Raw genomic sequence first — 14,152 nt, forward strand, 5'->3', positions numbered from 1 at the left:
ATCTAATAGAGGATTAAGTAGAGTTGGGTAGATACAAAAGCGGTTCATCATCCAAAGCACAATGCTCTTCATAGTGTAAATCTAAATAAACTGGGAGAAAAGAGCCATCTGAGCCTAAATGACCTAGGATGGAAAACAAAAACACTGCTATTTTAAAGAACGCTTTCCTAAAGATAAAAACCACAAGGCTGCTTTTCAAGGGTCAGATTAAATGCAGGCTTGAAGGTAGGAGAATTAAGAGAGGAAGCAAATCAAGCATTTGCAGAGCTGTAGCTCATTAACTCAAATCAGTTCAGGGACCATCAACCAGCCCTCAGCTTCTCCAAGTGTGAAATGGAAGCTCTTAGAAAGAGGGGCAGCGGGAGATGAGAAAGCAGGAAGAATGTGGATAAGGATGAGATAAGATGAGAATGTGAAAAGCTGAGAATTGAGAGGCATTCCTTTCTGGCTGTCCACCCAGGATAAGAGGAAGAGCACGAGCCCACCGCTAAGGCTGCTTGGGAAGCAGGAAGAAGGTGGATAAGGATGAGATAAGATGAGAATGTGAAAAGCTGAGAATTGAGAGGCATTCCTTTCTGGCTGTCCACCCAGGATAAGAGGAAGAGCACGAGCCCACCGCTAAGGCTGCTTGGGAAGCAGGAAGAAGGTGGATAAGGATGAGATAAGATGAGAATGTGAAAAGCTGAGAATTGAGAGGCATTCCTTTCTGGCTGTCCACCCAGGATAAGAGGAAGAGCACGAGCCCACCGCTAAGGCTGCTTGGGAAGCAGGAAGAAGGTGGATAAGGATGAGATAAGATGAGAATGTGAAAAGCTGAGAATTGAGAGGCATTCCTTTCTGGCTGTCCACCCAGGATAAGAGGAAGAGCACGAGCCCACCGCTAAGGCTGCTTGGGAAGCAGGAAGAAGGTGGATAAGGATGAGATAAGATGAGAATGTGAAAAGCTGAGAATTGAGAGGCATTCCTTTCTGGCTGTCCACCCAGGATAAGAGGAAGAGCACGAGCTCACTGCTAAGGCTGCTTGGGAAGCACAATAACCTGTGGCTGGAAATTCAGAGGTTTCCATACCTGCTCAGAAAGTTGGGGGTTCGCTACTGCAGTGTTGTGATTTATAAGAAATATATATTCAGTCATGACCAAATTTTTAATATATCAAATATCAAAATATTTCATATTTTCATTCATATTTAGTCTTCATCCATAGTTCTTGGCTCATAGCTCCCCCAACTTCCTAACTGTGGAGAATGTCAAGATGTCCTTTTTTATGTTAATTAGGTGACTTCTGGAAAATGTCCATGGATGGGGTTTGGTTGCCAACGGAGACAACTGGGTGATTAGAGGGTTGGAACTTTTAGTCCCACCTCCTGACCTCAGAAGAGGGGCTGGAGGTCAAATCAATAGCCAATTGCCAATGATTTAATCAATTTTGCCTATGTAATGAAGCTTCCACAAAAAGACAAACTGATGGCATTTGGAGAACTTTGAGTTGATGAATACGTGGAGATTGTGTACTCTAAGAGAGCATGGATGCCCCACGCCTTTCCCACATACCTTGCCTTATATTTCTCTCCCATTTGGCTATTCCTGTTTTTTCCCTTAATAAACTGGTGATCACTAATTAGTAATGTTTCTCTGAGTTCTGTGAGTCACTCTAGCAAATTAATTGAACTTGAGGAGGGAGTCCTGGGAAACCTCTGGTTTATAGCCAGGCACTCAGAAGCAAAGGAAATAATGTGGGCTTGCCACTGGCATATGAAGTGGGGTGGGTTGGAGTGAGGTGGGGGGCAGGGCACTCTCATAAGACTGAAACCTTAACCCTTGGAATCTGAGGCTATCTCCAGATAGATTGTGTCAGAATTGAGTTGAATTCTTGGACACCCTGCTGCTGTCAAAGAATCATTTGCTGGTGTGGGGAAAACCTCCATGCACACATTGGAATTGGTACCAGAACCAATTTAACCATCCCTAAGTCTCTGGAAGCCAAGAAAGAGAGTTATGTGGGCATTCAGAGCTGGAGGCACGAAACCTCACAGACACACCATGAATATGGGCAGATTTCCCAACCAGATGACATCTACATGAGAACTCTACCAGGGAGGCAAGCTCAAATGTACTCACAAGGCCAAGAACAAAGGAGGATGAGGAACTAGAGAGCAATTATTAACTATATACCATGACCCAGCAATTCTACTTCCAGAAATACATCCTCAGAAAATAATCAGAACTTTTGACAAAATTGATTCTAAAGATGTAAAACAATAGCATCGGTAACAGCAAAAGACGGTATCAGAGTGAATGTGTAGGGGAGCCTGGGTGGCTCAGTCATTAAGTGTCTGACTTCGGCTCAGGTCATGATACCAGCGTTCTGGGATCGAGCCCGTATGGGGCTCCCTTCTCAGCGGGATGCCTGCTTCTTCCTCTCCCACTCCCCCTGCTTGTGTTTCCTCTCTTGCTGCCTCTCTCTCTGTCAAATAAATAAAATCTTAAAAAAAAAAACAAAAAACCACAAAGTGAATGTGTAACAATAGAAGTGAGGTTACGTAAATTGTGGTACTTTCATGCAAGTGAGTACTACCCAGTAGTCAATAAAGGCCATGTCCTAGAAAGCTGACTAAAGCAAATCTTCTCACAATAAAAGAAAACAAGGTATAAAACATTTAAATACAACCTAAAACAATATGCTTCATGAAAGATGGCATTTGTGTATCTAAATACAGATTGCCAGTTCCTACCCAATATCCATTCTCCCCTTTACCAACAGTAACAGAACCCCAATACATAGGGGGCAGCAAGGTGCCCATCTAATAAAAACTGCATTTCCCCAGGCCACTTGCAGGTACAGGTGGTCAATGAAACATAAAGTTGCTGAGTGGAAGTTTCCCTCTTCCGAGAGGACTTATTTAGCTAGCAGCACCCGTGCCCCTTTCCTTCTTCCTGGGTGCAGAGGTCTTGGTTAAAGCCCCCGCAGTCATCCTGTGACCATGAGGACAAAGGCCTCACACAGAAGATGGCACAGAGAGAGGGGAGCTTGATGCTCTCTCAGAGCTGCTGAAACACCCCGAACTTAACACTAAGTTACGGATGAGGAGAGCCCGGTGTTTTTCTTACGTGTGTTGGATGGTGAACAATTCTTTCAGACTGTTTTGTTCTCTGGTATGATGCTACTGTGTGTGAGAGATGAGTCACTGGGCACGGACAGGGCTAGACCCCCTGCGCGGCAGGAGGCACGGGAGGAAGCCCCCCGCCCCATGGGCCCCTCACCGGTGGCACAGCTGCATCGCTTCTGCCGCCGCCGTGGCCTCATCCAGCAGGGAGGCATTGGCCACGTCCATGCCTGTGATGTCGCACACCATGGTCTGGTAGTTGAGCAAGCTCTCCAGTCTCCCCTGAGACACTTCTGGCTGGTATGGAGTATACTGGGTGATCCTGCGAAAGACACGAAGGCCACGTCCAAACTGTGACTCCACTATTCAGAAAAGCTCACAAAATGTCTTCATTTTGGAATTCAGTAACTGAAAATTAAGTTTGTCTTCTTTGAGAATTATGTATCAGTAAGGAAGCTCAGACTTAAATCACAGCAACAATATTATCTTTTGTTTGGGCATATTCAATACTTAACGTTTCTATCTAAGTTACTTTTTAATCTTACATTTCTATTTTAATAACCTTAGCATATGTATGTGTTTTATTGTAAGATGGTTCTTAAAATCCACTTGAGCTTACCTATGGTAATATAAACAGAAATTTTACTTCCTATTATCTTTCTTCTAGCTAAAAGCCAACCTCAATCACAGTCCACAATAGGGAAGCATCTAAGAATCTACTATCTAATACTCAAAATTTTTGTTTTATGAGGATCTTTGTTTTATACTAACCAGGACAAATTCCATGTGCTCCTAGGAAATTAATAGAAGTCTATTTTTAAGAATCTTCATTATCCAGTTATTAAGAATCTGCAGAAGTTAACTCCATAGCTATCAAAATTCAAGGATATAAATGGTTAGAAGGCAGCATAGACATGAGTTTTAATCTCATATCCTCTAATTATTAGCCAAAAATATTTCTTTAGGTATTTGAGTTAACTCACTTAATGCCTTCATCCTTTTTTTCATTCCTTCATTCATGCATCCTACAAATATTACCACATGCCTACTACGTGCTAACAACTAGGACAGGTTCTGCTGATGATATGTCATAAGCAAATGGACAGCAGTCCCTGATCTCAAGAATATATTGTAATGGGGAAAAAGAGACAATAAATAAATGAATTATTTCAGAGTGATAAATATTTTAAAGACAATTAAATCAGGTGATATGATAGAGGGTAACTGAGGACTTGTGACACAGCTGTGATCTTTTCACCAAGAATCCATTCACTCTGCCACCAAAGTGGGTCAGACTGGGGTCCACGCTCCCACATGTGACTGACATGCTTTCATAATTCTATTGTTTTTGTTCTTCTAAGCCAGAAAAGTATTAGGAAAATTTAGGCTTTTTTTTTTTTTTCCCCCAAGCCCTGTCCCTTTCTGTCTTGCTTTGGTAATCATGTGCAGGATATTTCCACCCTTTTTCTTTCCTTTTTCAAGGCTTTGAAATCAATACTTGCTATGTTTGAGGGAGAGTGGGTGGGTGAACTTGCCTTACCAAGTAGTACAATGTCAAGACTTTGAAATAATTTTCCCAAAACTTTTATTGGCATAGTTGTGTGTGTGTGTGTGTGTGTGTGTGTGTGTGTGTGTGTACAGCAGAGTACCTTTTTGCTTCACTTAACTGCTTGAACAGCCTGGCTTAGCAACTGTAAATCAGTTTGCCAAATTCTAAGTGGGTGGTGAACTGGAATGAATGAGGCACACAATACATGGTGTAGACAAAGTAGAAAAGGAATCCCAGTAGAAATAGGGTCACACAAAAGGCACAGACAAGGAGCAATTGTGAGCGCACATCAGATAAGACTTTCACACACAGCATAGCCTGCCACCACAAAAACATGCTGCGATTGCCCTCATCTTACTGAGTCATTAGTTTACATATAGACAGACACACAAACCTGCTCACGCACACACTAGCATACACATATTAGCTGGTCCATCCAATAAATGGGAAAGATCAGTATACCACAGACACAGAATATACAACAGGAATACAGAGAGCAATACACCAAAGAATTCATCACAGCACTGAATATTGAAAAACGAATAACAACAACAAAAGAGCAACAAAACTAAGTGTCCACCAAAAAGAGAATGATTAAATACACAGTATGCATACATAATACTATACGTTTATTGAAAATGAGGTGCAAAAGAAGAATTCCTGACATGGAGATGCTCCTGATATATGTATTTAAAAGGACAGTGCCAAATACCATGATCCCATGTTTGTAAATTTGTAAAAGCAAATGAACCAAAGTGTAAACAGTGTTGTTTCTCTGGGTGGTAAGATTAACAATAATTTTTACTTTCTTTTTATTGTATTCTGAATGTAAAAGACCTCAGCTACCATTTACTAACCATTTTCTGTGTCAGGAACTTATTTACAACCTTTTTTCTGATTATCTTACACCTGTTTATTGTAAAATGTTGGAAAACTCAGAAAACCATAGAGAAAATAAAATCACCCATTGTCCCAAAACTCCAAGATAAAAACAGTTATCATTTACATAGATTTCTTTTCAATGCTTTTTCTTTTTCTCTTTTGTGACGGGCACAGTCAAGTATGCTGCCCATTTTTCTGTTGTGCTGTCTGTCCCTTGTTGATTTGTGACTTATCTTTATAATTCTTTTTTTCTCCAGCTTTATTGAGATAATCAACAAAACTATATATATTTAAAGTATACAGGGGCACCTGGGTGGCTCAGTCAGTAGAGCATCTGACTCTTAATTTCAGGGTGGTGAGTTCAAGCCCCACACTGGGTGTGGAGCCTACTTACTGAAATAAAATACGAAAAAATAAAATAAAATATACAATTTAATGATTCAATATATTTTGTTAGATGATTACCACAATCAAGCTAATTAATTTACTCTTTTCTACATCATAACCATATTTATATTTAAAATAAGATTATACTCTACGGGAAGTTTTCTGNGGGGCGCCTGGGTGGCACAGCGGTTGAGCGCCTGCCTTTGGCTCAGGGCGTGATCCTGGCGTTATGGGATCGAGCCCCACATCAGGCTCTTCCGATATGAGCCTGCTTCTTCCTCTCCCACTCCCCCTGCTTGTGTTCCTTCTCTCGCTGGCTGTCTCTGTCTCTGTCAAATAAATAAATAAAATCTTTAAAANTCTTTTCTACATCATAACCATATTTATATTTAAAATAAGATTATACTCTACGTAAAGTTTTCTGCCCTGATTTTATTTGTTAACATTATGCCATGGACAATTTCTAATAACTTTAATATCATTCAATGACATAATTTTAATTGTTATGTGGCATTAATCTTATTATTTACCATAATTTATTTAAGTCCCCTCAAATAAAATATTACTTTTGGTTTTAAATATCAGAAGTGGCATAACAGTGAACAGCCTTCTCTTTGTCTTATTTCCTTCAGATAAATTCCTAGAAGTGGAATTTTGAATTGTATATGATCATTAATTTTAAGGTTCTCAGTACATATTGCCATGTTCCTCTCCAGAAAGATCATACCCGTCTGTACTCTCGTAAGTAGTATAGTGATTCACAGATTTCCCTGCATTATCATGATACTAGTATTAAGAAGCCCTGGGTTTCAATCTTACTTCTTTAACATACTACCTGTGAACTGGGACAAGTAACTAAATCTCTCTCCCCATTTCTCTTTGTGATCAATGAAGATAACATCACCCACATCGTATGTTCTTAGCACTCAAAGGAGGTTAATATATATAAAGCATTTGGAAATGGTAAAATCCTGCCCAAATGTTAGTTGTCTTAAAAAAGGTTTTTTTCCTCTATTTTGATCTCATAGTTCTGCTCAGATATTATTAGATATTTCTATTTGGAAAGGTTTTTTTTTTTTTTCTGAAAATTTGTCACATCTCATGTCAGCTTCACATTGCCTATTCTTCTTCCAACTAGATCACCAAACAAACTAGTTTCTCTTCCTGAATATTCTTATCCCTTTTTGAAGGGCGTTGTGCCAATTCTCAAGGTAGAAACTGCAGTTTTTTTGAGCCCAAATCATGCTCAATTCCCATAAGTCTTCCTTCCAATGGCCCATAACCCACCACTTCTTCTTTGTTGCCTTACTGCCCTAATGCTGTGCTTAAAACAGGAACTTACTGAATATCTGTGTTGCAGAACTGCATAGTATTTGACTTCCCTGCTTAAATGGAGATGGCTCCCCATTACCTGCAGGAAAACCTCCCAAGCACAGTCCTCCATACCTGAGACTGCACTGTTCCTTTGATAACAGACTTAGAGATTTAATATTCTCTTGCCTTGCCAACCTTTCTCACCTTACTCAACACTCTCATAAGCCCAAACTTAGGCTAATGCTAATTAGTACTGCTAATGGTAGAGTTTTATAATTGTTTTCTTGCAAAAATAAATATATGATCCCACTTCTTTTACTTGTGAACTTTTATAGTCTACACATTTTCTACTCAACTAAAATAACAGGTATTAAAGGTCTTAACAAGGATCTATTAAAAAAACTCAGTCCAGTGAGTCTGAGGCCCAAGGACACTAATAAACCCTCATTTCAGGAGAAAAATGCTAACAGGGGGCCTGCCGCCATGTATGCAAAGATTTAGTTGACTCAATTAGGCAAAATGTGGTGATTAAGAAGGGGTGTCTGTTCCCTACATTTTCTATTTCTATTTTTTTTAAGATTTTATTTTTAAATAATCTCTAAACCCAATGTGGGGCTCAAACTCCCAGCACCAAGATCAAGAGTCACATCCTCCACCGACTGAACCAGGCACCCCTACATTTTCTGTATTGCAACTGACTATTTAACTCAATTCATTTCTGTTTCTAGATGTATTTTAATATATTTTTAAAGCATCTGCACATCCAAAAAGGCATTCTGTCTGGCTCAAACAGGATGCTTGATATAGTCAACATGGCATCAACTTTTATCCCAAAATAATCAGTATTTTCTCTGATGGTGGGCTGTGACTTTCTTGTGGGATTGAGAAAGAAGGAGGTAGTGCAGTAGGACAGACATTTTTTCATGAGATTCTCTCCTTTTAATCCCAGTGCCAAAGTTACACAAAACAGAAATAGCCACAAAGAAAATGTAAGTCTTTTTATATTAGTTACTGATGTTATCAGCAGTCAAAAATTTGTAACAGTGGACCCCATAAAATAAAATTCTGGACCTGATGTAAATTTTCTTGTAAGAGCCCAAATGTTTGTATTCTTTTGAAGCTATGTTGTCCATTTATTTTCACCTCACGTCACCGGAATTTGTTGGTTCCGTCTCTATGGAAACCATTCAGCAGGGTGATACTGTGAAATCTCCTCACCCTCATGTGCACAGCCCTCCCTATCAGGGCTAGTGAGGTACAGTTTTACCCTCTGGTTCAAATCAACTTTCGGTGAGTGGAAAGGAACAATATTTAAAACGCACCCAAAAACGAGGACTGAAAAGCAAAACAACATTGTCTCCCTCTCAAAATGCTGGCAGCTCCTAAAGTAAATTAACACATCCACTCACAGCCAGGAAGCAATATGTTGAATATTCTCTATGGCCACCAAGAGTGAAGGCCGCTGGCCAGTATTCAGACAGCTGAAATGCTGCAGCTCATTCATGTACTTTGGAGGCTTATTTTGTAAGGGGAAAGACAGGCCATTTGCTTTTGAAATCAAACTTGGAGTTCAACCATGCAAACTTTTATCAATACCACAGTGGAAAAGAAACTTCAGCAATGCAAATATACTCGCACACACACCAAAAGCAAAAAAACTAGTTCTTCGATGGTTCCTTCCTGTTCTCTTACTAATGAAGAAATGGAGCATATTGAAACTAAAAGCTCTGGCCAGCGATGGCAAGGCAGGAGTGATTAGGCCAACAGATCCGGCCCCGTAATGATGGGACACAAGCAACTTCATCCAGGACAAAGCACTCTGGTCAACTAGGACTGCTTTGCTCTTCAAAAGCAGAAAAAGATACAAAGGTGCTGTGCTTCCCATCCACCCAGGCTAACCTCTGCCCTAGCCTAGGCAAATGTTTTGTGCCTCAGAACTACAGGTCTGGACTTGAGGTAGCCGATGAGGACAGTCTGTATTGATGGCCAAACACAACGTCCACTCCTCACAGACTCAAACATGCAGAAACCAGTTATGCTTGTGGGTGGTATGAGGGTTAAGTGAATATAAGTTCACATGTCATAAAAAGTCGCCACAGTGGGTTTATTCCTGGTATAAGGACACTTTGTGCAAAGTTTACGATTAAGTAGGGTATCAGGTTTACTTTTCAAAATGCCAAAATTGGGGGGCGCCTGGGTGGCTCAGTCATTAAGCGTCTGCCTTCGGCTCAGGTCATGATCTCAGGGTCCTGGGATCGAGCCCTGCATGGGGCTCCCTGCTCTGCGGGAGTCTGCCTCTCCCTCTGCTCCTCCCCTCCTGCTCATACTCACTCTCTCTCTCAAATAAATAAATAAAATCTTTTTTAAAAAATGCCAAAACTGGGGCGCCTGGGTGACACAGTTGTTAAGCGTCTGCCTCCGGCTCAGGGCATGATCCCAGCGTTATGGGATCGAGCCCCACATCAGGCTCCTCCGCTGGGAGCCTGCTTCTTCCTCTCCCACTCCCCCTGCTTGTGTTCCCTCTCTCGCTGGCTGACTCTCTCTGTCAAATAAAAGAATAAAATCTTTTTTAAAAATGCCAAAATTGTCAAAAAGCTTGTATATTAGTGTGTGTGTGTGTTAGAGGTGGACTGATGTTCTAAGCAGAGAATGAGGGAGCAGGAGCTCAGTGGAATCAGGGAAATTAAAAATTACAAAAACCAGGAAGGAGAGTGAAATTCATCTGGGTTTGCTAACCAGTGCTCATAGAAGTTAGGCTCCCACCCTCCCACAGAGGCTGAGAGGGCCCAATCCTCAGGTGTTGACTAGAACAAAAGAGTAAAAATTTTTGGCAGCTTTGAGTTTTTTTGCACAGGCACTTTACATATTTCTGTTTTTAAGTTAAAAAAAATGGACTAATGGATGTCTCAATAGTCCATCTTATGATGGTAGGTGGAGATCCTCTTATACAAACCAATTATTTATAAGTAAGAATTCTGATCACTGAGAATTCAAATTAAATCTAACAAAATTTATTAAATAAAATATTTTACAAAAGATGCAAAGTGTTCAGCAAATTTTTTAGATTTATTGCTGTGGAGGATGTACTTGGGTATTTCAAAAGCTCATGTGGGGGCAGTTTATGATTTCCCATAGAGAAGCCGACCTTCCCTTTACTAAGTTGATTTTTTTATATGTGCTAACCTGAAAGACAATCTTTACATCTTGCTCTAAATACCTTTGAATTGCAGAAGAAATTATTTATTCTGTCCTCACATAATATTGGTTGTACTAGAAATTAAAGTTACTTCTTATAGCAAGTGCTATGCACTGAAACTTGTTTTTAAATGTTAATTGGCACTGGGTGCCTGGGTGGCTCAGTCAGTTGAGCATCTGACTCTTGATTTCAGGTCAAGTCATGGTCTCAGGGTCCTGGGATAAAACCCTGTGTCGGGCTCTGTGCTCGGTGTGAGTGTGCTTGAGATTCTCTCTCCCTGTCTCCCTCTGCCTCTCCCCACTTGCACTATCTCTCCCTAAAATAAATAAATAAAATCTTAAATAAAAAATATTAACTGGCATCGTGTATATTAGTGTAAAACAATGTGAATTTACTCAATTTTCCAGCTTACACTGCCTGGTATAATTATATCTGTATAAGGTATAATCTATATCTGTGTAAGAAGCTAATTTTTATGTATTGTTATAGTTTCAGGTTATGTATAATATTCGATGTTTTGTAAAACTGGAATACAACTGTATTTATGGACCAAATAAATGGCATCTGCATACTTGGTATACATGCCTGCATAGTTAAAAAAAGAAAGTTATTTCTTATACCAACTAACTGAAAGAAAAAAGTCATCTAGGAATTATCATTGCCTCCCCACTCCACTTCTATGCTAGAAATAAGTGCACAGCTTTCCTTTTGAGACTAAATCATCAATTGAAATAAAGTTTCAATCTAAAGATGCTGGTGTATACAGTGATGCTGATCCAAAAACAAGAAAAAGAAAGGTCCAGGAGTCCCCATCTTTCTGCCTCTACAGTCAGACAATATATCCCAACGGGCAGAAGAAGCAGATAGGCTGGTCTGCTCTCAGGCCCCTTGGGAGCCATGACCTCTCCCTGTCAAAAATATCCAAGGTGTTAAGATGTGAACCTCTGTTCTGTTCTTTCTATCATACAGCCAACTGCAGTGGAAAACAGCAAAACAGCAAAACAGCATGGAAGTGGACTTGGGGGTTCTCCTTAAGTGCTAGAGAAACACTTTCAGGGTTGCGCAGACAGTAGCAGCCTGAGTGGGCAGAGATAAGAGCGAGCGCACACTACGCACACACACACAACCTAGAAGACTAGGAATGAGTCTCCTCATTGGTGGCGTGAGAACAGAACAAGAAACTGAGTATGTGCAGCTCAGCCCCTTATTCTGTTTCTAGAAGACGCTGTTCACAGAATACATATTTCTCTTTAACAAAGTGCTAAGTAATAAACCTGATATTTTAATCTCCATTTACCTGATACCACATCTGCTTTTTCAGTTGGTCATGTACCCAGAATATGGCGGGGGTGGGGGAGGGAGTGATGAAGGATACTCCTAAAATCATGAGAAGACAATGGACTAAGATTCTGACTCACTGAGTAAGCTCAGACATAACCATAAAAAAGAAAAAAAAAACACACACACACAAAAAAAGCCTTAAAATTCCAGGCTTCTAAAGAATAAAGCCCTGAATCTGCCCACCTACAAGCTGACATCTTGCTCAATATGCTTACAAAGACAGAATAGACATTAAATTAGAGAAAAAGAGATTACCAGCAACCACATTTTAGAGCTCTAAAAATTTTTTACAGGAATAAAAGTAGGAAGAAACTCTACATTTCCTCTACATTTGAGTAAGGAAATTTCCCAAGCCAGAGAAAGCCAGGTAGGTTCCTGGAGGTTACAGACAACGGAAGAATGTGGGTGCCACTGTACGAAAGTTCTGACACTCCAAGGGGGAAGGAGGTGTGGGAAAACGGGGAGAATCATGCAAATCAAAACATAGTACTCCTGTTTTCAATCTAGTAATACATTACCATCCTGCATTCTCCAGTAAATTCCGCAAAATCGTCTGCGGTACGGAGCAGTTATAATAGCCCATGCCCATATACGATCTCCAGATCTGGTTTTTGCTGGAAATGGCATGCAGAGTTGTAAGGATTTCATTTTCACCTGATTATAAGAAAGAGAGAAATATTACAGACAGAAGACATCTCAAAAGAGAGCTCTAATTGTAGTTTAAGACCTTTGTTTTCTTTGAATATATATGTGAAAACAGCTATATGGAAAATATAAGAATCAATCCCCCAGCAATACTGAGTAGTGTATGCAGAAATCTCAAAAATCCCAAAATAGCACTCAATTACCCCTCCAGTTTGGTTCCTCATAATTTTTTTTTTTTTTTGGCTCTTCTTTTTTGGGCTTTGTTAGAATTGCCCAATTTTAATACTTGCTTCATTCTGGGTTTCTTCTGTTCCCTTTACATTTCTGTGGTATTTACACCAAATAAAAATTCTACATTCTTGGGGCGCCTGGGTGGCTCTGTCGGTTAAGTGTTGGACTCTTGATTTCAGCTCAGGTCACAATCTTAGGGTTGTGAGATTGAGCCCTGTGCCGGGCTCTGGGCTCAGCACAGCATCTGCTTGCCCCTTTCCCTCTGCTCCTCCCCCACTCCTCCAAAATAAATAAAATATTTTTTAAAAATTCTGCTTTCTCTTAGTAAAATATTGTTTTCCCTTTTATATTGCCTTATACCAATATTGGTATAAGTCTTTAACAACACATGACCTATATTTTTCTCTAAAACGCCTCTGCTAATTCGGATGCTTTCTTCTTTGTGTCACCTGAAGGGCTACTTATAAAAAGCCCTTCACCCAACACTGTAAAGCGTCAGTTGTAATAAAAGATGCAGTTTTAACCAGCATTCCCATTAGGACACTTTGATAATTAAGAAGGAATTATAAAAGTTCTTGGATGCAGGGGAGACCCTGTTTGGGGTCATTCATATAATAACAACAAAATCTGACTTCTGAGCATTATTCTTTGCCAGGAATTGTACCAACTGCTTTTCATGCAGCTTAGGAATTTGAGGCATGCACAGAATCACTTGCCTGAGGCTCCATGGCTTTAAATTCAACGGCTACAGCCCAGTCTGTCTAACTCCATATTCTAGACTTTCTGCACTGGGCCAGGTACAGACCTGCTACAGGAATAGCACTTACACTGAAAAACAGTTTCTAGATACAAATGAACTTATATGGTTCCTTCTCTACCCTTCTGCATATAGATACATCATTGTGCTAAAAATTTAACTACTTGGGCAAACATCTGGCTCCTTTCAGATCTTCTCAGGGATTCGATCATTTAAATCTTAGAACTGTCTGATTTTATTGTTATTATATCAGAGAAAAATCTATATACAGCAGTCTCTAAAATGGCAAACTAGCTAAGAGGATGCTTCACTTTGTTTTAACCCTACTTAACTCTACATGAATATTACTCTCATTAATCCTTCTTTATCCTCAATGAAAACACTTTTACCCTCCATCCTACCCTTCCACTCCACATGCTTTCACAAGAAATAAATTCACAAGAGATGTGTCATTTTGCCAGACCAGGTTAAGGAAAGAGAAGACAGTTTTGTAAGCATCAGTTTCATGAGAAAATGATATTCAACCGCCTTATGATAGACAATCTTACCGTCTTCCATTGAAAGTATAGGAAATAGAAGTGAAAGTTCAATAAACCAGTATCTGAGGAGACACGCAAGTACAGCATCCTTACGAGCAATCATGCAAGAAATCCAATCGCTTCCCAAAGCCTTCTTAGGAGAGGGCTAACGAGAACCCATTACGAGCTGGGATTGACTAGCAGTGCCTGGTAAGCACACAGTTCAGC

At 40.1% G+C, this 14,152-nt stretch overlaps 1 protein-coding gene across 1 annotated transcript in view; it reads right to left on the reverse strand.

Annotated features, from left to right (window-relative positions):
• GLDC (glycine decarboxylase) overlaps positions 1–14,152 on the reverse strand; it is a 95,928-nt gene that overhangs the window by 65,869 nt on the left and 15,907 nt on the right. The window contains exons 3-4 of the mRNA XM_034663849.1: positions 12,292–12,427; positions 3,262–3,426 (exon numbers count right to left, since the gene is read on the reverse strand). Coding sequence (XP_034519740.1) covers positions 3,262–3,426; positions 12,292–12,427 — 301 coding nt within the window. The remainder of the gene's footprint in view (positions 1–3,261; positions 3,427–12,291; positions 12,428–14,152) is intronic.

This window comes from Ailuropoda melanoleuca, chromosome 7 (genome assembly GCF_002007445.2).
Source record: "Ailuropoda melanoleuca isolate Jingjing chromosome 7, ASM200744v2, whole genome shotgun sequence".
NCBI classification, from domain to species: Eukaryota; Metazoa; Chordata; class Mammalia; order Carnivora; family Ursidae; genus Ailuropoda; species Ailuropoda melanoleuca.